General features: G+C 40.2%; 1 protein-coding gene across 1 annotated transcript in view; it reads left to right on the top strand.

Moving 5' to 3' along the window:
- The window catches only part of LOC122752950 (biotin-dependent 3-methylcrotonyl-coenzyme A carboxylase beta1 subunit-like), a 37036-nt gene that overhangs the window by 8439 nt on the left and 2754 nt on the right, over window positions 1-25843 (top strand). The window contains 9 exon segments of the mRNA XM_043999964.1: window positions 2659-2837; window positions 5657-5737; window positions 6382-6560; window positions 7427-7619; window positions 14633-14724; window positions 16719-16875; window positions 20337-20459; window positions 21418-21548; window positions 24812-24893. Of these exon segments, the coding sequence (XP_043855899.1) occupies window positions 2659-2837; window positions 5657-5737; window positions 6382-6560; window positions 7427-7619; window positions 14633-14724; window positions 16719-16875; window positions 20337-20459; window positions 21418-21548; window positions 24812-24893 (1217 nt within the window).

Genomic DNA, 25843 nt, shown 5'->3' with positions numbered 1-25843 from the left:
TTAAAAGAATGCACCATAGAGTGTCTGAATTAAAGCTACACTTTCTCATTCTCCTTTCTGTTTTATGGCCATAGGCAAATGATGGGATGACCCATTACTAAGAGTCTCTCAGCTATTTAAAATTTTGTGTACTGGTAACATGCATTTTTGACAAGGGCTTACTAGATAAAAATGAGATAATTTTAATTGTGTCCTGAGTAGATGCTTTTTTCTATAGAAAGTTGGGGTGGGGAGGGAGAATGTGGATAATTGATTACACTCGATTCAAATGATGGAGAGAATACCTTCTGAGCTTATTCACCAGCAAATTTCTGGAGCATTTTTTGAATTTTATCTATAATCTGTATTTTTAAGTTTTCTAACTTTGTAGAGAAAGGAAACCATGCAGAATCGGGACCTTTGCCCTAGACCTAAATCCTTAGGAACTAATTTTATTATCTCCAAACGGAGAGATGATTTTTTTACCAGGGACCTTTGGGCTTTTCTTTATCTTCCAAGGTGAGAGAGGGGAAAAAGGGAATAAGGACTTAAAGAGAAGGTTACCAGCTGAGCAGATCCCCAGAGGGTAGAGATAGGCATGATGATTCTTGTTATCTCACCTCAAAGTAAGGGGTGGGGTACAAAGGGAACTCTTCTTCCAAACTTCTCTCTATAGTGACATCTGCTAGGTATTGTACATACAATATTTTTGGATAGTTTGATTGGTATAGCACTAAATAAATAACTTAGGTAGGATTGTCATTTTTATTATATCGGCTTAGCCTATTTCTTTTTTCAAATGAAAGTATTTTATTATTTTCCACTTACATGTAGAGATAGTTTTCAACATTTGTTTTTATAAGATTTCACATTTCAAATTTTTCTCCCTCCCTCCCTTCTCTCCCCCTCCCCTAGACAGCAGATAACCTGATATAGGTTATATATATATATATATATATATATAGTAACATTAAACATATTTCTGCATTAGTCATGCTATAAGAAAAGAATTAGAGCAAAAAGGAAAAACTTCAAAAAGGCACCAAAACCAAAAGAAATAGTATGGTTCAATCAGCATCCATATTCCACAGGTTTTTTTTTTTCTGGATTTGGAGAGCCTTTTCCATCATGAGTCCTTTGGAACTTTCTTGTACCATGGCTTGGCCTATTTCTAACACATTTTGTCAGTTAATAAGCATGTGTTAAACACCCCCTGTGGGCTAGGCACTGTGCAAAGTACCAGGTATTCAAAGAAATGGTCTCTTTCCTCAATGAGCTCCTAGTTTAATGAGGGAGACAACATGAAAACAACCATGTACAAACAAGATATGGACAGGATGAATTGGCAGTTGTCTCAGGGGGGAGGCACTAAGATTCTGGAGCATTGGGAAAGGCACCTGGCAGAAGGTGAAACGTCAGCTGAGGCTTGAAGCAAGGCAGAAAGCAGAGATAAGGAGGGAGAAAGTTCATTAATGGGGGACAACCAGGGAAATCCATGGAATTGAAGTTGAGAGATGGAGGTGTGGGAGGGACAGCAAGGAGGTCAGTGTCACTGGATTGCTGAGCACATGGAAGGGAATAAGATGTAAGGAGACTGGTAATGCAGAAAGGGCCAGGTTATTTAGTGCTTTAGCAGTGAGAGGATTTTATGTTTGGTCTTGGCATTAAGAGGGAACCACTGGAGTTTATGGAATGGAGGGGCAGTGATAAACTTTAGGAAGATCAATTTGGCAGTTGAGTGGAAGGTACACAGGAGTGGGGAGAGACTTGAGGCAGGTGGAGCCATTACCAGGCTATTGTAATACTCCAAGAAGGAGGTGATGAGGGCCTGCACCAACATGGTGGCAGTGTCAGAGGAGAAGGGGGTGTGGGTGAGAGATTTTATGAAGGTAAAAATGACAGAGAAATTATGGAACTTATCAACTGATTGGATATGGGGAATGAGAGAGTGAAGAGTTGAAGTTGACACCTGGGTAGTGAGCTTGAGGGACTGGGGATGGTGTTATCTTTGACATAATAAAGAAGTTGGGATGTGGGATGGGATTTTGGGGAAAAGATGAGTAAAGTTTTGAATATGTGGAGTTTAAGCTTTCTATTAGGCAGTTAGAGATGCAAGACTGGAGGTCAGCAGGGAGGTTATAGTAGGATAAGGAAACATAAGAATCATCAACAGAGTCAATTAGTATTTATTAAGTGCCTACTGTATTCTAAACACTATGTAGAGAACATGGGAATGCAGAGATAGTGAATCCATGGGAACTAACAAAATTACTAAATGAAATAATATATGGGCAGGAGATGAGGACCCAGGACAAGAAACTGGGGGTGGGGGTGGGGGGACTGACTTGGATGAAGATATAACAAAGGAAACTGAGGAGTGGTCTGCAAAATGATTACCAGGAGAGATCGCTGTAACTAAAACCTACAGAGAAGAGAGTTTCAGGAAGAGGCTGCAGAGAGGTCAAGAAGGACTCAGGAGAAACATTAAATATGGGCTGTTCTCTAGGTATTTCTATTCTCTTGGAGGAGCTTACCCTATAGTGTGGGAAATGACATTAACTCTAGTGAAATAGTCAGACAATGGCACCTTTTAAATTGAACAACATATGGGTTTAGGCATTGATTTCTAAGCTAGGAGATTTTTCTTGTTTAAAGAGCCAAATGTGCATGATCTTATAGGAATTGGGAAAATATGTGGCGTTTGGTGCATGTTAATTGCCAATGATGCAACAGTGAAGGGTGGAACACTATACCCTATCACAGTGAAGAAAGAACTCCGTGCTCAAAATATTGCAATTATGAACCGTTTGCCAACAGTGTATTTGGTGGACAGTGGAGGAGCATTTCTGCCCCTACAGGTACTGTTCCAAATGGTTTTACAGGGCATTAAATCAATGATCTCTTATTAAGCACCTATTATATGCCTCCTAAGTGCTATGGATTCAATGACCAAAATGAAACAGTTTCCAAGAGTGTACATTCCTTTGGGGGAAACAATAAATACATATATAAGTGTATACATGACAGATACAAAATAAATGGGAGATAATGGAGTGGGGAAGAGGTGCAAGCAGCTAGGGTATCAGCTAAGGCCTCACAGAAAAGGTTGTGTTTCAGCTAGACATCGAAGGGAGTAAGGAATCCATGAGGCGGAGATGAAGAGGGAGTGAGTTCCAAGCATAGGTACATAGATCATTGGGTATAATTGGGTAAATTTCATAATCTTTATACTTTTCTTTCCTTCTACATAAGGTATCAAGGTACCTCAATGGAGGAAAGTTTCTGTTTGTATTAAAAACCCATGCAAAATGTAGTCATTATGAACCAAAAGATGCAGAACAAGCTGCTCTTTGATCAAAGAAAAGGAAGGCTTAATATAAATAAAATCTCAATGAGATCATTCCCCACTCCCCCAAGTGACTAGGAAGGTGCTGAACATTTGCAGCAATCTGTCTGCCATGACAGTTCACCATGAGAGGTAACTGTCATCAAGTAAAAATGGCCAAGCAAATTTTGCAGTGACCTGCAGAAAGGCTACTATATTTGTATTTCTGCCTGTGTCAAGTAATAGCCATGTATACACAAAGCTTGGGGTAGTCTCCCTTTAGAAGAGAAGATGGCTTCAGTAACACCTTGCTATTTTCCAGCTTCTTTATGACAAAAAAGTATTCTCAGATAGAATGGAATAGGTATTTCTAAGGGAAATAAGAAAAAGCTGGAAGAGACAGAGATAGATAGATAGGTCCATAGATGGATATAGGTAGGTAGATAAAAAGATGATATCTGATAGATGATAGACATATAGACAGACAGACAAGATGGATGGATGGAGAAATAGATAAAAAGATGATACATGATAAATGATAGACAAACAGATAAATGGTAGATAACATAGAAGAATTTTTAAAGCAAACAGAACCTGTCCATGTCTGTAGAAATCCAACCATTAACCATATTTGACAATTTCTTTTCTTTTCTCTCTCTCTGCTGAATCAGCCTTTAGAAATATACTTCCTTTTGCTAGTCATCTCTTTAATATCTTTACCCTCACAGGTCCTTGAACAAGGCTTAATTTCTAGCAGGGAACACCAAATTTTTTTCTTGACAGAGCTTTCTCATCTGCCTTTGATACCTGCCAAGTGAACCATAACTAGGTTGAGGTGAGCAGAGCTTTTCCCAAAGTGCTGAAATGTAAAGGATGCCAACAGCATTTGTACTCCTTCATTAGCAAGGAAACCACTGATCTTAGCACCATTTTAGCAAAAATAATTGACTAAAATGGGAACCAGCTGAGAGGTAGAATTAACTAGTGGGTAATGAATGGGCTGGCTGGTCTCAGAGTCAAGAAGACCCGGGTTCCTCACTGATCTCTAACATAAACTAGCTGTGTTATCATGGGCTGAAAAGTCATTTAACCTCTCAGTACCCCTCAGATAACTATCTAAGACTTTAAACAACAGATGAGTCACTAATCTGAATTGATGGAAGGAGTTTCTACGCTGGAAGTTCACTGGAAAAGAAGCAACTAGATGATAACTTTCTTCCCCACTGGATCACAGGGCAAGGCTCCCTACCCCCACTTGTGGCATGTTCTTGCTTTGCCTTGGGATTTCTATCTGTCCCTTTCCCCCAACAAATTTGTAGTTTAAAAGTTAATTGGAGTTTCCTTTTCATATTGATGGCTACAATTGTGCTTTGTGAAGCATGCATGCTGTGCAACATATTCTGGTTACAACTCAGCCTACCCATTCCCAAATGCACACAGAAACAACTTTCATTTTTGATATTAGAGAATAATAAAATTATTTATCCAGAACATTTTAATTTATTTAACTAGACTCTTTTAGTGGACTGTTCATTAAAATAGCCCCCATTTTTAAAGCTTTGTTACAAAAGGTCCATTTTATTTTTATTTATTTATTTTGTGGCACAATGAGGGTTAAGTGACTTGCCCAGGGTCACACAGCTAGTAAGTGTCAAGTATCTGAGGCTGTTTTTGAACTCAGATCCTCCTGAATCTAGGGCTGGTGCTTTATCCACTGTGCCACTTAGCTGTTTCCACAAAAGGCCCATTTTAAAGAAAATCAAATCCACAATTTAAGCATCTGTGATGAGTCAGGAACTAGATTTGTAATTCAATTGATAAAGAGGATTTCCAAGTGTGGAAACTCCCTCTATCAATTCTGATCAGCATGTAGTTGGCAATTTCCAGTTTCATACAATAGCTTGGAGCACAGAGAAGTTAAATGATTTGACCAGCTACACAGCCAGTATAGTTTAGAGATTAGACAGCAACTCAAGTCTTCCTGGTCTAAGGTCAGGCCAACATCTACTCTGCCATGTTGTCTCTCATTCTTGAAATTTAAGCAGACCCTGCCCCCTAGGAGCTTATATTCACATTAAGCAACAAAATGCCTACTGCCCATACAGTTATCCCCTTATTATATAGGTGATTGCAAAGATTTACCTAGTTGTGTTTTAATACAATAGCATTTTTAAAATTCACTGGTAATTGATTGATCTCTAGAAGTGGCCATATTTGAAAATGTACTAATAAGGATCTCTCTCTCTCTCTCTCTCTCTCTCTCTCTCTCTCTCTCTCTCTCTCGGTCTCTTTCTGTCTCTCTCTGTTTTTCTCTGTCTCTGTCTCTCTGTCTCTGTCTCTCTCTCTTTCTAGGCAGAGATTTTCCCTGATCATTGCCATGGTGGAAGAATTTTCTACAATATAGTGCTCATGTCTTCTATGAAGATTCCTCAGGTAACTGGCCAGTCCAGTGAAGATCTAACAGGTCTCCTTCCTTACCACACCTCCTTGCTTACCAGCTTTCTTTTGTGTTGTCTTTTCCTTTGGAATGTAAGCTCTTTGTGGTCAGGCACCGTCTCCCCAACTCTTAGTATAGTGCTTGACACACAGGCATTTGAAAAATGCTTTATCTATCTGCAAAATGTTTCAGATGTTTAGAGGCATATGCATGTTTGTTTTTTTGTTTGTTTTTTTGTTTGTTTTTTTGTTTGTTTTTTTGGGTGAGGCAATTGGGGTTAAGTGACTTGCCCAGTGTCACACAGATAGTAAGTGTTAAGTGTCTGAGGCCGGATTTCAACTCAGGTTCTCCTGAATCCAGGGCCAGTGCTCTATCTACTGTGCCATCTAGCTGCCCCAAGACATATGCATTTTCAAGATCGCTCTTCAAAAGTTCTGGACAAACAGATGAGATTATTTAAGTTTTATGAAGACTTCCTTTGTCCAGGACACCTTAGTATCCAGTGATGGCTCTAACTTGGTTATTTAATCAGAAGATTGCATATTAAGGGCTGTTAAGATGGCTCCTCGGGAAAGAGGGTTAATAGAAGTCTTAACAATTGAAAATTCATGTTCATCTTTAAGTCTCATGTTCTCTTTAGGTGGCAGTGGTGTGTGGCTCTTGCATTGCAGGAGGTGCCTACTTTCCTAGTATAGCAGATGAATCTATAATTGTAGACCACATTGGCTCCATGTTTCTTGCTGGACCTTCTCTGGTCAAGGCTTCTACAGGAGAAGACATTTCCATTGAAGAACTTGGAGGAGCCACTCTGCATTCACGGTAGGGATACAGTGTGTTTTTTTCAGCCTGATGTTTAAAGCCCTCCACAGATAATGGCCTCCACCTAATTTGATGGTATTTTCCCTTTTGCCCTTCATATACCCAAGTGGTGTAGTGGATAGACTGCTGGCTTTGGAGTCAGAAAGACAAAAATTCAGATTCTGCCTCAGACAATGTGACCTCAGACAAAACACCTCACCAGCCTGTGCCTCTGTTTCTTCATCTGCAGAAGATGCCCCTGGTATCCCTTTTAGCTCTAAAGCTTTGATCTGATGATTTTCCCCACTATCTTTTTCTGCCCCTTTTCGTTGTAAATAATCTCTGACTTAAGATCATGTTGTGCATACTGGCATTGACTGATCCGTGTAAATGCTTCATTCTCTCAGAAGAACGTAAGCTTTCTGAGGGCAGGGAGTTTTTCATTATTTTCTTTGTACCTCCAAGTACCTCCTGAAGTGGCTTGCACATAGTAGGCATGCCAAACTGCTCGATGGATAAGTGCCTAATATTAAGATTTAGAATAAAGGTCCTGGAATGTTGAGTGGAAAGACCTTTGTGGAGAATCCATGGGAAGTCGTGCCCAGCTATCTGTATGACCTTGGGCAAGTCATTTCATCTTCTTGGGCCTCAGTTTCTTCTTATGTAAAATGACGGCACTAGATGGCCCTGGAGCTCCCTTCCAGCTCCAGCTCAGGGCCCCTGTGGACCCCAAATGAGTCAGAGCCTGAGTTATTGAATGAGAATTTACGTCATTAGATCAGGAGAGATGAAAATGCTGAAGTGTAATTTACAGCTTGGGTTTTGCCAATTACTTTTTAGATGTGTTGAAATGGGATTTATCTGTCCGTTACCTCTTTTCCTCTTAGAGTCAGCGGTGGTATTGATTATATTACGTCTACTGAGGAAGAAGCCTATGAGCGGGTTCGGAATGTTGTGATGACCTTCAATTATAGACAATGCCCTGAAGAGGCCGTCGAGTATGATGACCCCTTATACAGTGCCGAAGAACTGACATCACTGGCACCACAGAATTATGAATGTAGCCTAGATGTCAAACTGGTAGGCAAAGGAAGGGCTTGGCTTTAAAGGAGATTGGGATTGATCCCTTTAATGAGGAAGGGCTCTATTTTAAAAGGGAGTGTAGCTAAGTACCCAATGGGTCTAAGGAGGAAATATGTCATGCATGTGCCAAACGTTCAGGTTAATGATAATGAAGAAGGTAGCAGCAAGAATGCTGAAACTGCATCAGAATTCCATCTGTGCTTCTTACTGCCTCTGTGGCAGCTAGGTGGTGCAATGGATAGAGTGTCAGGCTTAAAGTCAGGAAGACCTGAGTTCAAATCTGCCATCAGATTTTTACTGTGGGACCCTGGACAAGTCACTTAAAAAACCTTACCTCAGTTTCCTTAATTGTAAAATGGGTATAATAATAGAACCTACCTCTCAGTATTGTGAGGATCAAACAAGAAAACATTTGTAAAGCAGAGGGCCTGGTGCATATTAGGCATTAAATTAATATTTTCCTTTCCCTACTTTTTTTTTTTTTGTGGGACAATGAGGATTAAGTGACTTTCCCAGGGTCACACAGCTATTAAGTTTTAAGTGTCTGAGGCCAGATTTGAACTCAGGTCCTCCTGAAGCCAAGGCTGGTTCTTTATCCACTGTGCCACCTAGCTGCCCAGACATCTTTCTTAAATGCACTGTGCTGATACATAGAGCATGCGGTGATGTTTTATTACTCAGAATATTCAAAGAGATCTGAAATCTCATTATGTTGGGAATTCCCTCCAAGAGTCAGGTTGCAGCCTACTAATGCCTGCCCTCTGTGACTCTTGTCCATGTATTCCCTCAGTTTTCCAGGTGCCTGGTACATTTTCAGTCCTAAATTTCTCTTTCCAATTTGAGGGTGCCAGTGTAACACTCTGGATGACCACTTGTCACCCTTCCTTTTTGCCATGTCACCAGACTTTTTTCTCTTCCTACCCTGTGATCCTTTACTATCATACTTTGTTCCTATTCCTTTTTTGGAGATCCTCATTGGTCATATGATTCAACCTGCTTACACACCTACCATGTGCCTTGTATATGAACAATCCCTTTGGAGAAACAACTCACCTTTCTTGCCCCTTCTGGCACTGACCAATGACCAACTGCCACTGATGATTAGATGATCTCAAGAGGGCATCCCTGCCCTGCCCCCCACCCCCAGACCGTCAGTCCTGCTTTCAGCCCAGCCCCAACAACCATCATTCTCAGAAGTGACCCCTGTGGAGATGCAGCTGTGGCTACTGTAGACTCAGAATAAGAAAAAAAAAACCCAAGTCCCACTATCAAAGTTCTTGGCTTTGTCAAATGGTCCAACATCAATGAAATTTAAAGAATTTTTACCAGTGGCAATAACCTTAATAAAGACATGTCACTATCTCCCTTGCTTCCAAATTATAAGGAAGATGGGACTTTTCCATTTGATGTTCAGCTGAAATCTGCCTTGTGTGTTGCCTTCTGCCATTAAAATGAGAGCTCCTTGAAGGCAGGGACTGTATTCCCTTTCTCTTTGTATCCCCAGTGCTCGGCATAGTGCTTTGCCTGTGGTAGATGCTTAATAAACGCTTCATTGCTTCATTCATTCATGTCCAAAAAAAGGATGTCTCATCATTCTCCATCTAAAGTCTATCATCTCTCTCCAAAAAGGTGGGCAGCCTCATTCATTTTGAGTCATCTGGAATTTGTGGTTGGTCATTGCATTGATTGGAGCTCTTACATCTTTCTAAGTTGTCTGTCTTTACAATGTTAATGTTCTTTGCCAAGAGAGCCATCATAAATATTTTTGTATATTTGGGTTTTTCCCCCTCTTTCGGTGATTTCTTTAGAATACAGGACTAATTGTGGCATCTTTGGGTCAAAGGGTATGTACAGTTTAGTGCTTTGTGAGCATAGTTCAAAATTACTTTCTAGAATAGCTAGACCAATTTACAGCTCTGTCAACAGGACATTAGTGTGCCTGATTTACCACAGCCTTCCCAACAGTTGTCATTTTCCATTTTTGTCATTTTTGTTAATCTGAAATGTGTGAGGTTGAACCTCAAAGTTGTCTTCATGGGTAGCGCTCTCATTATTAGTTATTTGCAGCATTTTAAAAAATATGGCAGTTAATAGTTTGGATTTCTTCTTTTTGAAAACTCCCTATTCACATCCTTAGACCATTTATCAATTATGGAGTAGCTCTTGTCTTTATAAATTCAAATGAGTTCTTTATATATTATGGAAATGAAACCTTTATTAGAGAAACTTGCTGCAAAGAGGGTTCTCCCCCCCTCCCCTGTTAACTTTCACTTTTGATTTTAATTATAAAAACAATAATAGTGGTCATGTGGCACTTTACAATTTGCAGTTTACTTTACCAACATTATTTCATTTAATTTTCATCCCTACTCTGTGAGGTAGGTACTATTATCAACTCTACTTCAGATGAGGAAATCAAGGCAGACAGCAGTTAAATGAGGATCATCTGTCAGGATAAATATCTAGATCTGAATGTAAACTCACGTTGTCCTGACTCTAGGCTTAGACCTCTGTTAATTTTCAACTCAGGAATGGCTCTTATTCTTCTAAACTTGAACTAGGTCCTTTTATATTTTAGAAAATGAGACCCTTAACCAAGAGACTTGCTGCAGAAATTGTTCCTTCAATTACTTGTTTTCCTTCAAATTTTAGCCATATTGATTTTGTTGTGCAAAACCAAAATTTTTAATTAACATTTTCTTTTTTATCTTCTGTGATCCTTTGTTTATAGATCTGACAGATAAGCTCCTTTTATTGGTTTATGATATAACCTTTTAGATCATTCATGCATCCACTTGGAACTTATTTTGGTGTATGGGTTTGGGGTCTTCAGGGAGGACCAGCACATCTCTGAGGGCTGCTCATACACCTGTGGTGTCCACCAGGCTCTTGGCTCTCACCTATGGCTCCAAGAAGCTGCAGCATGAGCAGAGGCCTCGCCCTAGGTAACCATTTTGGCAAACAGACTAAACCAGGTTGAGGGTAACCCAAGGGCCTCACATCTGTAGGTGAGTTAAGGGGATGTCTGCCCCAAGCAAGTGAAGACTTCCCCCTCATGGAATGAGTGGATGAGAACAATTTGTTTTACTGGTCATGAAGGTGGTACCTTGGTTAGATATCAAAGACATAGACACCCACTGCATCCTGGGCCAACACCAGTCATCCTGACTTTTATCTTGTCACTGGATGTTGATGACTCTAGAAGAGAGAGTGAGGCTGACAACTTTGTGCAACTCTGTCCCCACTTCAATTCAATTCACACACAAGTCAAGACATCACTTTATGATGTCCTTGGTCCTCTTTGAAAATGTAGGACAAACAGGGGCAGCTAGGTGATGCAGTGGATAAAGCGCTGGCCCTGGATTCAGAAAGACCTGAATTCAAATCTAACCTTAGACACTTTACACTTACTAGCTGTGTGACCTTGGGCAAGTCACTTAACCCTCATTGCCCCACCAGGAAAAAAAAAAGAAAAAAAAGAAAAGAAAAAAAGGGAAATGTAAGAAAAACAATACCATCTTGGTATGTGTTGTGATATTTTGTCTCTACCTAATTTCTGCCAGTGTCTACCCCCTACCCTCCTACTGCCCCATTTCCCTAGCAGTTTTGTGAAATAGGGAGTGAGCCCTTTTTTGTTTCACTAGGGAATGTTTGGGTTTTTGAACATTGGGCCACCGGGTTAATTTGTTCCTCTATGTCACATATCTCATCTGCTCCACTAATAGACACCTCTCTCTTTTTTTTGCCAAAAATAATTTTAATGACTACTGATTTGTAGACTAGTTTGAGATCACATAATTTTAGGCCCCCTTCCTTACCATATTTTCCATTATTTCTCTTTATGTGTTGTCTTTCCCATTAGAATATAAGCACCTTGGGGGGAAAAAACTATTTTGCTTTATTACTTTTGTATTAGTGAGGCTTAGCACTGTGCCTGGAACATTTTCATTCATTGATTCATTCCTCCAAATTCTTAAAGTAGGTGTTCATGATATAGAGGGATGAATCTGTAATCTACAAGGCATCGATCTCTTTCGTTCCTTCTTCCTGAAGCACGCTTTCCTATGTATTTCCTCCCATCCTCACTTTTTCCAACTTTTATTTTGAAATCACAAAGTATAAGAGGTAGATTAGTTTCATTTGGAGGGTCTTAGCAGGTTTCTCATGGATTTTCACTATTTCTCTATCCTTAGCAACCAATGTTCATGCACAAATTGCAATTATTTTCATTATGGTCTTTGTTGCAAATACTGTCATTAGTACTATGATATGTGATGACCAAATTATCCATGAGACAATGTTTCTTGTCACCTTTGGGTGCTAAAACCCACTTTGCTAATTCCTTTCTTTGCCTCTCCAAGGAATGCTGAGTATTGGCTTTCTTTGTTTTTTCTGCTTTCAGTCATAGCTACAAGGTCAAAGATTTATAGCCACAAAGATTCATTTTCTGTAGCCATATGTCCACTCAGTTGTTGGACATGGATCTCCCTTTCAGAGTATCAGGATTCAATTTGAGGTCCATTGTGATTTTTTTTTTTTTGTGGCATAACCAATGAATGGCTGAACCAATTCATAGCTCCACCATTTAGTATCTTTTGTCATCATGTACCATCCTTCTGCCACCATCACTGCGAGAGAAGAAAGGGGCGAGATGTGGGATTGAGTGACAATTTTTATTTTTATGTTTCATGGGTTTTTATCATATTTTAATAGGAATTTTACATTTATAGAATTGATTATGTATCTGTATGTATATGTATATACATACATACATATATATATGGAGAGAGTGAGAGAATGAATTAGCATTTGGATACATGGACATACACACACACACACACACACACACACACACACACCCCTATGAATTGTTTTTAGGTCCCTGTCAATCTTGTGGTAGATGGTGACACCCTCTGGCAAAGGGTGGTATAGCACCCCAGTCCTTTGAGCCCATTTTAAAAACTACTTTGAAGCAAGTTCCTCCCTGAAATGAAGACCTACCTCTTTCCTGACACCAACATGCTGGTGATGCTGTTTGGCTGAGCGTCTCTGAAGAATTAAGGTTGACCTTCGCTCAAAGGGAAGTGGGGAAGCAATGGCAGGTTTAAGCATGTCAAGAACCATTACATCCAAGGAATTATACAGTAGAAACATAAAAGTATGTTGTTAAAAATATATATGACAAGAAGAAAGGATGGGCTAGAGCTCTGGACCTAGAGTCAAGATAAGCTAAATTTAAATCCAGCCTCTATACTGGGCAATTTATTTAACCTCTGCTTCTATTTCCTCATCTATAAAATGGAGTTGATAATATTTTAATAATTTTTAAAATTTTAAATAAAATTTTATTATTTTATTCATTAAATAAATTTTAAATAAAAATGTTAATTTTAATAATTCCCTCCAAGAATATTTGTGAGAATAAAACAAGTTGATATTTGTAAAACACTTTGCAAACCATAAAACTTTAGGTAAATGCTAGGGATGATGATGATGATGAGAAGGAATAACTGGCATATACTGGAAAGATTTCAAATTCTAACAGAAAATCTGGCTTCAAATATCACTTCTGATGATTATTGTTTGTGTGAACTTTGGTAAGTCACAACCTTCCTGGGGTCTCAGTTTCCTCATGTGTAAAATGAAAGAGCTGGACAAAATGACATTCAAAGTCATTGCTCCTAACTGTAGATCTAGGGTCCTATCCTTAGACAAAATGTGCTCACCTGTTATCTAACAAATATTAGGACATCTAGAGGAAGATACTCAACATGTTTGGTGGGTCCCCAGTAGTGGACTAACAGAATTTTATTTAAGAGAAGGCATGAATAGTTGATGATCTGAATTACTAGAGATAAGACTCACTTAGCCAGACTGTAGTTCCATAGAGGTATCAAAACATACAGTGGTATGAAAATGTCTTCTATTATAGAAGATGTGTGCCTCCCTATAGCATGGGGAAACTGTGTGTTCTCAAAGGCTATGCCAGTGAGGCACAAGATTGTCTGGGTCCTACTGAGTTGGAAAGGCTTCATGTCTGCTTTCTGGGGACCAACCTAGCTCAGAGGGCAATAAGGTGTAATGAAAAGAGAACTGGATTTTGGAAGCAGGGGACGACACTTCAAGTCCGTCCTCAGCCATTTGCTATGTGTGATCTTAGACAAATCAGACAAATAAAACTCCCCTGGTCTTAGTTTCTTCATCTACAAAGTTAGAGCATTGGGTTAACTGGCCACTAGAAGCATTTCTAACTCACAATCTATGATCCTACAGAGTAGAAGTATGGATAAGCTCACAACCAGTATGTTGGCTGATACAAAATTAATTCTTTGGTCTTGGTGATCCATTAAGGGTTGGGTGGGCATAAGGACTGAACCTCTTACTTGATTGGGATCTCCCAGGTGAGGTAACTCTACCAATGAAGGTAGCCATGTTCTCTGAAACTTCCAGTCTTAATAGAGTTGAACAGAGGTGATAAACCCAAAACCCATGGCAGTGCTGCCATAACCAGGTTAAACTGTAATTGGGTAAATGTTTAACAAAATAAATGGAAATCCAGGCAAACACAGATAATGATCCTTTATGGTTTTCTAAGTCCATGTGCTGCTGTTGGAATCTGTTTCTATCTGAGTTTGGTGCTGCTGGTCTAGAACACTGACAGTTTTAGGCACTTGCCCATGTATACACATTAAGGATGGGGCAGAGAATAAGACTTCAACCCAGTGACTCCAAGTCTCTATTCACTACATGCCTCTGCCTCAGTCTAGGATCATTTGACCATAAGCTACTTAGTCATAAATAAGTGATGATTTTCATAGAGATAATTTTTCATACCAAGAATTTCTAGTACTGCTAAAATCACATCTTTAAAAAAAACATATTTGTATATGATTTTATAATGGAACTCATATAATGGCTTAAGTGAAATGTATCTGGCCTGCAAATCAAGGAATACTGACCGACTGTGTTAGCAATCATTTATAGGCTGTTTATATTCATTCCTTTTGCAGATTCTGAGTCGTTTGATTGATGGGAGTCGATTCCAGGAATTCAAAGCTGAATATGGAACAACTCTGGTAACAGGCTTTGCTCATATAAAAGGGTAAGCCTTTCAATGCTTCACAGCCCTAGGTCCCTTTGAGGACTCTCAGAGAGGTTAAGTCACTTGCTCATGGTCACAAAGCGAGTAAGTGCAACTGGTCAGATTTGAATACAGGTCTTCCTGGCTTCAGGTCTTATCACTTCTGAAGGGGTTGTACTAGGTGACTTGTAAACTCCCTTTCAGCTATGAACCTGTGAGTCCATGATGCTGTATCAACTATGCCATGGTTCAGTTCAGCACAAGGACATATTTAAGATTGGGGGAGGGAGAGAGAGGACATCCTGCTTCCAAGAAAAGAAAGCCAACTTCCTGAGTCTGGGCCCAGGATTCTTTCCATAGTACCACCTGGCTCAGGCACTTCAGGAAGTTGTAGAACAAATTGATATCTGCATTCGTACAAGGATTTTTCTCATGTGGTACAGGGGAAAGAATACCAACTCTGGAGCTGGAAGACATGGGTTCAAACCTTGCCTCTGATGTTAATGACCTGTGGGATTTTAAGAATTACCTAAACTAATGTGTCTCATTTTTCCTAGATGCCCATTGGGGTCCCTTTTAGATCTATGACCTACACCAATGAAATCAAAGGTCTGACCCCCAAAGCTCCAAACCATGAGCAAGCTCACAAGGGCTTATCACTAGCCAATCGCTCAAAAGCTGTGAGTCTTTTAGTTCATCAAGTGTTTTGATTTTGAAAGCAAGAGGAATACATCTCTCATTAGGTTCAGTCATCTGTTCTTCCCTTGACTTTGTTATACAGTGTTTCTCTTGTATCCCTCTTCTCCCCTACTCCAGCTCCCTTTAGTGGTGAAAAGGCATAAATCAGTAGTCTGTTTGATTCTAGTGGTATCTCAGTGAGTCGAATGTTTTATATTTGAAACTTAATTCAGTTGTATATTTTACTCTTAGCCTTCACAAGCTGAAAAATTACATGATTTCCCCAAAGTCACTTAAAACAAATTATTTGGAGTTCTCAGAATGATCCTTTTTTCCTTATTTTAATTTTTTTCTTATTAGAATACCAGAAAAGATGTTTGCACAAAATAGATTCTGGGGATAAGCCTGGTGCCTTCTTGTTCTCGGCTAGGGCAGCTGTCTAACAACAAACCTCTCTGTGATGGAGAAGGGGAGCCAGGGAGGCTTGGGGAAGGGCTGGCATTCATAGTTCCAGTAAAATCTTCCTGTGAGCTGTTCCCTCATCATCTGGGGAGCCCTGGGGAGTCTTCCCAGGTTCCAGCTGGGAACAGTCTATGAAGCAGGTCTGTGTTAGGGAGACAACACGAATCAAGTGTGTGGGAGAAGCAAAGTTGGCAGTTAAGGCATTTTTCATCCACCAGCAATGGTTTCCAAAGCAACCAGCTCATTTCAGGGATAGGGATGGCTGTGGCTGTGCTTTGGCATGGGCGTCTCTGCCTTCCTGCTTCTCACTCCGTTTCTTGGGGTCATTTGAAGACAAGGAAATGAAAGCGTGGCATTTTCAGTGCACGTCTGGTCAATGAGGAGATGAGAGTCTGTGTGAGCCCCTCAGACTGACCTGTGAATCCTATCCCTGATTCTCCACTCCCTTTCTGCCTCCACTTCATTGCTCCCCCTTAATGAAAAGGCAAACAAAAAGCTTAGTGATAAAAGGGGATGGTGGGCAGATGCCAAGCTCTTTGAGGGGAGAGACTGTCTTTATGCTCACATTTGTAGTCACAGTGCTTGGTAAAGTTCCTGGTACATGGTAAGTCCTTCAAAGATACTTCTTCCCTCCCTCTCTCTTTTCCTCTCTACCTCCCCATCTGCCTCCCTCCCTTCTTCTCCTTCCTTCCTTCCTTCCTTCCTTCCTTCCTTCCTTCCTTCCTTCCTTCCTTCCTTCCTTCCTTCCTTCCTTCCTTCCTTCCTTCCTTCCTTCCTTCCTTCCTTCCTTCCTTCCTTCCTTCCTTCCTTTCTTCCTCCCTCTCTCTCTCCCTCCCTCCCTCTGGAGTCTTCCTTTTTCGTTTTTGTTTTGCTAGGCATCTAATTGGCGTGGTGGCGAACAATGGGGAGCTAACCCATCAGGCCTCCCTCAAGGGCAGCCACTTTGTAAATCTGTGCAGTTGTCGAAACATCCCCATCCTGTTTCTCCCGAACACTGCCCCACAAACATCTCCGTGCACGAGCCTTGCACAGGTATGAGATCTTCTGGTACGGAGGAGAGTCAGTCATAAGTGAGTGTTTGCCTGTAGAGAGGGCTTCATGGTGATGTGTCTACACCCATATGTCACTGAAGTCCAACAACCTTATTCAGTGATGCTGCAAATTGCCATAAACCCCCTCTTTACAGGGGAGGAATCAAAGGCTGGAAAGGTGAAGTTAATTGTCCAAGGCTACCCAACTTTTACATGGAAAATCTGAACATCGTTCTAGGCCTCTGGTCTCCTAGTCCAAGGCTCCCTACCTCTCATGAAAGAGTCAGAAGATCACAGATGTAGAGTCCATGTCATCTAACCCACTCATTTTACAGAGAAGAAAATGGACACCAGGATAATAGTAACAATAAAATAATAATAACAACAACAGCAATTTGTGGCACCTACTACCTGCATGACCCTGGCAATAATAACAATAGTTTACATTTATATAGAGTTTTAAGGTTTGCAAAGAGCTTTACAAATATCTCAATCGATCCTCACAACAATCTGAGGAGGTAGGTGCTATTATTATCCCCATTTTACAGAAGAGGAAACTGAGGCAGAAAACAGTAAAATGACTTGCCCAAGGTTGTACTGTGTACAGGTGGCCAATCTTGAGTTTGACCTCAGTTCCTGTGACTCCAGAGTTTGGTGTTCTTTGTACTGTCCCACTAGGACCCTCCACATTCATCTGTCGATGGATTTTTTCTCTTTTACATTACAACTCATTAGTTTTTCCATCTGATTTGTTCATTCTAGTCACTTCTTGAAGTTTTAACTTAATAGCTTCCCTTGAGAGTTTGGCAGAAAGTTCCCAGAAATATGAGACCCCTTCATTATCTAAGTAGAGCTCATCTTACACTATTTTGTCTTCACTCTGAGCTCATCCTCCTTAGTTATATTCTATTCTCTCTCTCTCTCTCTCTCTCTCTCTCTCTCTCTCTCTCTCTCTCTCTCTCTCTCTCTCTCTGATTTAAATCCCACTCCTTTCTGCTCCTCTCCCACCCCCTCACAAAAGATCCATTTTCCTTACTTTGATAGTGACAAGGTTATAGAATCCCAGGATTCAGAGCTGGAGGGGGATTTAGAGTTTATGTAAGCCAACCTCCTCTTTCTGTTCTTTACTTTTTCTTCAGTCATGTTTGACTCTTTGTGACTTACCCAAGGTTTCATAGCTAGCGAATAGTGGAGCTGGGATTCAGAGCAAAGTCTTTTGACTCAGAATCAATTGCTCTTGCCTTTCCATTTTTTATTTGAAGGATCACTGGGCTTCAGAATCAGAAGACTGGGGTTTCAGTCCTGGCTCTCCCATCCACCATTAAAAAACCCAACATTTATTTCCTGACTTTCATCACCCCACCCCTCTCCTGTCCCATGCCAAAGGAGAAGGGAAAAAAGAAGAGAAAAAGAAAACCATTATAACAAAATTTACTGCCTTGGTTCTGTCCAGCCATGTTTGTCTCCAGCATCCTGAGTCCATCCCCACTCCATTGGGAGGTGGGCAGAACTCTTCATCACTGGTCCTCTGGATTCATGGTTGGTCATTGCATTCATCAGAGTGATTAAAACTTTCAAAATTGTTTGTTTTGGTAATGTTATTTTTATAGAACAGACTGTTCTGTGTCTGCTTCCTTTCCTCTGTGTCAGTTCATACAAGTCTCCTCAGGTTTCTCTGAAACCATCCCCTCCATCATTTCTTAATTTGTCCAGCCCTTCTTCAGTGGATGGATGCCCTCTGAGCATCCAGTTCTTTGTCACCACAATAGGAACTGCTACAAATAGTTTCATACATAGGAATCCTTTCCTTGTTGTTTGACCTTTTAGAATTATAGGTCAAGTGATATTATTCTTGAGTCAAGGATAATTTTTTGGTCAAAGATTTTGAGCAGGTTAGTAACATCAAGTATCTAGGCAGTGAAGTCACTGGACCTTGAGTCAGGAAGACCTGAATTCAAATTCTGCCCCAGATAAACACCATTTGTGCAACTCACTCTCTGTCCACTTGTTTCCTCAATGGTAAGATGGTGATCACAATAGCACCTACGTTCCAGGGCTGTTAAGAGGATAAAATAAAGTAATATTTGTCAAATGCTTTGCAAACCTTAAGGCTACAGCAGTGATAGTTATCAATGATGATGATTTCTTAATTATCTAGCTACTTTCCATTAAGTTTTTAAATGGCTACTAAATTACCACAAGACCCTTGTTTTCAGAATGGCTTCCTGATCCAGAGGCCCCCTTCCATTATCTCTTTGATTATTTTTCTTTGCTAAAACACATCAACAAGTATTTGCTACATACCTATCGTGTGCTGGGTTCTGGGGAGGCAGAGACACAAATGAAGAGCAGCCAGGGCTCTGAAGGGACTTGTGCTTCCCTGTGACTCTACTTCCCCTTGTCTTCACTAAACCTGAGTGTGCTGATCTCAGACCACCTCAGCATGCACTGGGGAAGAGAGAGGTCATCAGGATTCAGGCCATTGGCACAAAAGGCCTGTTTCAAAAGAAGGCTAAATAATAATACTGGTGATAATAACAATAATAACTATAGCATTAATGTGGTATTTTAAGGTTTGTAAAGCACTTTGCAGACATTATCTCACCTGATCCTCACGGTAACCCTATTTTTATCCCCATTTAACAGATGAGGAAACTAAAGCAGAGTGTCTTGGGACTTGCTCAGGGTCACATGACTAGACAGTGTGTTTCAGGCAGGGTTCAGGTTCTGAGCCCAGTGTTCTTGTCCACCCCTCCTCCTAGCTGCCCACACTTGGGGGTCGCTGATGACCCCTTCACTGGTGGTGAGTGTGGTAGAGAGAACCCTGGAGTCAGTAGAGACCTGAGTTCAAATTTGGTTCTGAGAATTCCTAGCTGTAGGAGCACGGGCAGGTGCCTTTAACTCTCTTACCCTTAATTTCTTCCTCTGTAAAGTGGGTGTGACTGTGCTTGTTCTACTTCCCTCATAGGACCGCTGTGAAGAAGGTGCTTTATAGTTCAAAGTGCTAGAGAGATTCAAGTGATGGTTCCTATCCTGGTCCATGAGTGGCCTCAACCAGTCATTTCTGTGCTTGGGCTCAGCAGAAGGATGGGACAGTGACATGGAGGCCTATGGCACACAGATGGGAGAAGGCTGTAGAGAGGAGAATGGAGGAGGGATGATAGGAGGGAGGTGAGGACACAAGGCACAAGATGGAGAAAGGCAGGAGGGATCATGAAGGGAGGGATCAGGAAGGGAGGGGTCTAAGGAACTTAGAGAACTTCTAGTCTGATTCCCCCCCCCCCATTTTACAGAGGAGAAAACAAGGCTAGAGAGGCTAAAGATCCAAGATCAAGTCAGGTCCACCTTGACTCAAAGTCCAGTGTTTCCCCCATTACACCAAACAGATTCTTGCTTTTTAGGGGAAAAATGACTTAGAAAAGTCTTTATGCCATCCGTGTCTTCTTTCCACTTTCATTTCAGGCAGAGGATCTTGGCAGAAGACTCAAAGCCCAGGCCTGTATGATGACCACCATTGCTTGTGCAGAAGTTCCCAAGATAACTCTGGTCGTTGGTGGCTATTTTGGAAATGACGGCTATGCCATGGTATGGAAATATTGATTATTGGGCTAAGTAACACCTCATGTTCATGGACTTCTTAAGCTTCCCCCAAACCAAGGTAGTGCCCCACCCTTTGCCCTCCCCCATACTACTTCCCCGGCTTCCACTCTCTTTGTTTGGCCAGATTACTAGAGGCCATTTACATATTACAAGTCTCAGAGTTCTAGGGAATAATAACACTGTTGTCATATTACATTATGTCATATATATTAATTATATTGTGTCATGTCATGTTGTATCATATTATGTTGCATTGTATCATGTTATATTGCACTTTACTAAATTAAACTATATTGTATTGTATTATCATGAGTCCCCATCAGTATTCTTCACATTAACAAGGAGCCAGTAGATTTTAGTAAAGGTATTTACTAAGAAAGTGTCAGGAAGAACAGTTATAGGTTCTAGTGCATTCTTCCTCCCCACCAAAATGTGGGGCTCTCTCTCCCACAAATGTACACAGAGTCTGTGGGGAGATTGGGCACAAACTTGGTGGAAACTGAGGGTCAGATAAGCTAAGTGACTTCACAAGGCTAATTAAGAATCAAAGGCAGGACTCAGACACAAATCTTTTTGACTTCAAATCCAATCCTCTATTCGCTATCCCATGTTGCCTCTGTTATCGTGTACATAAAATCTGAGTTAAGTATGTCTTCTTTCAGGTAAGTAAGTGACTTAATGGCACCTAGCTGGTGCAGTGGAGAGTGATGGACTTCGTGTCAGGGAGACTTGATATACAATCCTGCCTAGGCATTGACCTTGTGACCCTTGGCACCCTCCCTGCACTTCATTTCCCTCATCTATAACATAAGGGAGTTGGACTTGACACCCTTTAAGGTCCCTTCCATTCCTAGATCTATGGTCTTGTTGTTATTGGCATGATGTTCCCGAACAGCAGTTTATTCTTATTTTTTAATCACTCTGGGGGTTGGCTCATTTTTAGTGTGGAAGATCATTTGACCCTAATTTCTTGTTCCTGTGACCCAATGCAAGAATTTCCCTCGTTGATAGCAGATCACTATTTGCTGACTTTATGGAAGGAGATGAATACTTCTCTATGAATCTGGAGAAAAAGTAAGTTTTTAAAAAAATTAATAAAGTATTTTATTTTTTCCCTATTACATGTAAAGATAGTTCTCAAGTTTTGTTTTTACAAGCTTTCCAATTTCAGATTTTTCTCCCTCCCTCCCCTCCCTCCCCCCTTCCCTAGACAGCAGGTAATCTGATATAGGTATTATATATATATGTATACATATATATATATAATACACACACATAATAACATTAATCATATTTCTGCATTAGTCATGTTATAAGAGAAAAATTAGAGCAATGATGAAAAACCTCAAAATAGAAAAACAACAGCGCCCAAAACAAAAGAAATAGTATGGTTCATTCAGCATCTATACTCCACAGTTCTTCTTTTTTTCCTGTACCATTGTATTAATGAGAAGAATATAGTCCATCACAGTAGATCAACACTCAATGTTGATGATACTGTATACAATGTTCTTCTGGTTCTGCTCATCTCACTCATCATCAGCCCACGCAAGACCCTCCAGGTTTCTCTGAACTCCTCTTGCTCATTGTTTCTTACAGCACAATAGTATTCCATTGTATTCATATACGACAACTTGTCCAGCCATTCCCCAATTGATGGGCATCCCCTCAACTTCCAATTCCTTCCCACCACATAAAGAGCAGCTATAAATATTTTTGTACTTGTGGGTCCCTTTCCCCTTTCCGTGATTTCTTTGGGAAAAAGACCCAAAAGTGGTATTGCTGGGTTAAAGGATATGCACAGCTTTATCACCCTTTGGGCATAATTACAAATTGCTTTCCAGAATGGTTGGATCAGTTCACAGCTCCACCAACAATGTATCAGTGTTTCAATTTTTCCACAGCTTCTCCAACATTTATTGTTTTCTTGAAAATGTAAGTTTTGAGGTCCCTACTCTGCTGACTCTTCACTGATATTTGGACAAGGCCCATTAGAGCAAGTAATGTAAATAACCAGACTTAGGAGAGAGAGTTCAGGTCTGTAGTTCTCTTGGCTTTGTTCACTGCTTCTTTCCTAATATTCTTCAATTAAAAACCATTAACCCATACCTGTGGAGCAGGAAATATTTTTGTTGTTTGACTTTGTATACCCAGGACTGTTGGTAACACAGAGCAGGAATTTTAAAAACACTTGTTGAATCAAACACTAGATTCAGGTTTAGCATTTCATGGCTATAGGGACCAGTTTGAAACCTGGTTCTTTTGACTAAGCTTCATTCCCTTGGGAAGTCACTTTACCAATTTTCTTACACATAAAATGAAGGAGTTAACAAAAAAGAAGAAAATGTCTCATCTGCACAAAAGTATAGCAGCTGTTTTTATCATGGCAAAGAAATGGGAACAAAGGGAGATGTTCTTCCAGTTGGAGAATGGGCAAACAAATTATGACATATGAATGTAATAGAACATGATTGCATTGTGACAAATAAAGAGATGTAGTCAGAGAAGTCTAGAAAGACTTCTGTGAACTGATGCAAAGTGAAGGATAATATACAATACAATGACATAATAAATAATAAAGAAAAACCATTATGAAAGACTCAAGAATTCTGATCAATGAAATGACCAACCAACCAGGATTCCAGGTGACCCATGATGAAATGTGTTGCCCACTTCTTAATAAAGAGGTGGATAATAATACAATGCAGAATGAGAAATGCATCTTCAAACATGGCCAATGTGGGAATTTCTTTTGCTTGAAAATGCCTATTTGTTACAAGGGTTTTATTTGCATTTTTCCCATTTGGGAGATGGTAAAAATAGGAGGGTTTAGGAATAATATTCCTTACCTTCCCTACCACTGATTTCCCTTAAAAATAACATAATGGAAGGAAGGCTGGAAAGAATCAAAGACTAGCAGGATAACTTTGAAAGTTACATTTTGCATTCATTACACACTTAAAAAAATAAAAGCAAGGGGTACATGATAGAGGTTCACAATTTCTTGTATAATCCAAAAATAAATATAGAAGTGCTCATTTTATGGTTTATTGTTAAGGTCATAATTAAAAAAAAGTAAAAGGAAGGCATTTGAGGACAGTTGATTGTCAGTGTTCCTCCATTTCTAAGTCCCATGAGCTCTTTTTCTATTGTGAAACTGAATTATTATTATTATTTTTATTTTTTTTGTGGGACAATGTGGGTTAAGTGACTTGCCCAGGGTCACACACCTAGTAAGTGTCAAGTGTCTGAGGCCAGATTTGAACTCAGGTCCTCCTGAATCCAGGGCTGGTTGTTTTATCACTGCACCATCTAGCTGCCTTGAATTCTTTTAAATTAGTATATGTTGAGCCACAAAATGAATCAGCTTCTTCTTAGTTAATATTAACTTAAGATTTAACAAAGAGTAATGACAGATTTGGTTATCTCCCTGCAGTTTGCAAAATGTTTTCACCTATTTGAGCCTCACAACACACTGGGAGGCAAGAAAAGGCATCAACACCTGGACACAGAAGGGGCTGGAAGATAGAACAGCAGACTGAGAAACAGGAGAACAGAGGGCAAATGTTACACTGGCTCCATCCTCAACCTTCTTGACCTCCCTGTCTATCACCTTCTCTTGGATGTTCTCTTCTCTCTGGGTTTTTAGGACACTTGTCTCTCTTGGTTGTCCTTCTAGCTATTCAACCACTCCTTCTATCTCCTTTGTTGGATTATCATCCATAGCCTGTGCCCCTAACTGTGGGTATAGTCCAAGGCCCTGTTCTGAGCCCTTCTTTCTCCCAACACTTTCTAACTCAGTAACCTCATCAGCTCCCATGGCTTTAATTATCATCTCTTAAAGATGACCCAGCTCATCTTTACACTGCCTAACACAATCAGCACTTGATAAATGTCCTCTCTCTCTCTCTCTCTCTCTCTCTCTCTCTCTCTCTCTCTCTCTCTCTCTCTCTCTCTCTCTCTCTCTCTCTCATCTATTTACATCTGTTACACTTGTATATTTCGGTTGTATTTTCCCTCCTGAGTTCCATTTCCACATCACCAGAGACAGGATTCAAACTAAAATCCTCTCTAACATCATGCCTGAGGGTTTTTCCCTCCATAGTCATCACTCTATTTCTTACCATAGCTGTTGTCATTTTCAGTCTCAGATATAGCTGTATTTTATTTCTTGTGTGTCAGTAAAATGCTGTCTCATGGAGGGCAGGGTCTCTTTTAATTTGTTCTTGTTCGCAGCCACTAGCACTGTGTCTGGTGTATATACTTGGTGTTTGATAAATGCTGATCACATTGAATTAGCTGTTTGTAACTATCAAATTTCATGTTCTCTTTATCAGACTGGAGAGTGAAAGCACAGCGTTTTATTCCTCAGCCAGACTATGGGATGACGGAGTGATATTGCCCCAGAGTTCCAGAGAGGTGAGTTACCTTTGGTGCTCTGTCAGTTTGGGTCTGGGTTTCTGGAGACATCTTTAAGGATGGGAGATCCCAGGAGGTTGACTACCATACCATAGTATATACCATAGTCCAGCGAATCTCTAATGATTACTTGTTTGGGATGATAAGAAGATGGAAGAGTCTAGGCTTTGTTTTTTTCCTTTCCCTTGAATTAATAGGAAGTTAAAAGCATATGAACTGTTGATTCTGCCAAATCATTGTTTAAATTAAAGAAAAACAATGACCAATATGTTATGTTGACTGACCTTGTTGGTGACTTCTCCCAAACTAATTTATGTGTATATATAACCAGAGCCAGCAGGTCCCATGGTCATGTGTGTGGTTTAGTGGAGAGAGACTTTGATGCAGAGACTTGGGTTCAGATCCTGCCTCTCTCATATTGGCTGTGTGACAAGTGCTCTAGGCAACTCTACAATTTCTAAATTGAAGAGATGGTACCCACAGAATTTCCTCCTTGGGGAGTCCCCTGTACCAGCAGAATGACAAGTCTGGTCCCTAACTCACTTTTTTCCAGGCTTATTTAGCTTTGATATAACTCAATTGTTTTCCAATTCAAACATTCTCTTTATTATTATTATTATTATTATTATTATTATTATTATTAGTGATCCCTATTGTTATTGGGGCAGCTGATTGCATAGTGGATAGAGCACTGGACCTGGACACAGGAAGACCAGAGTTCAAATCCAGCCTCTGACACTTATGAGCTATGTGACCCTGAGCAAGTCACTTAACCTCCATCTGCCTCAGTTTCTTCAACTGTAAAATGGGAAAAATCATAGCACCTACCAAGCAGAATTGTGAAAACAAACAAGGTAGTAATTGTAAAGTGCTGACCACACAAATACTTAGTCCCTTTCCTTTCCCTTTATTCTCCTTGTCCAATCTGTAAATCTCTTCTTCTAAACAAA

This window comes from Dromiciops gliroides, chromosome 4, assembly GCF_019393635.1.
Source record: "Dromiciops gliroides isolate mDroGli1 chromosome 4, mDroGli1.pri, whole genome shotgun sequence".
NCBI lineage: Eukaryota > Metazoa > Chordata > Mammalia > Microbiotheria > Microbiotheriidae > Dromiciops > Dromiciops gliroides.
Note: the sequence above shows the minus strand (reverse complement) of the source record. Positions and strands in the feature narration are given on the sequence as shown.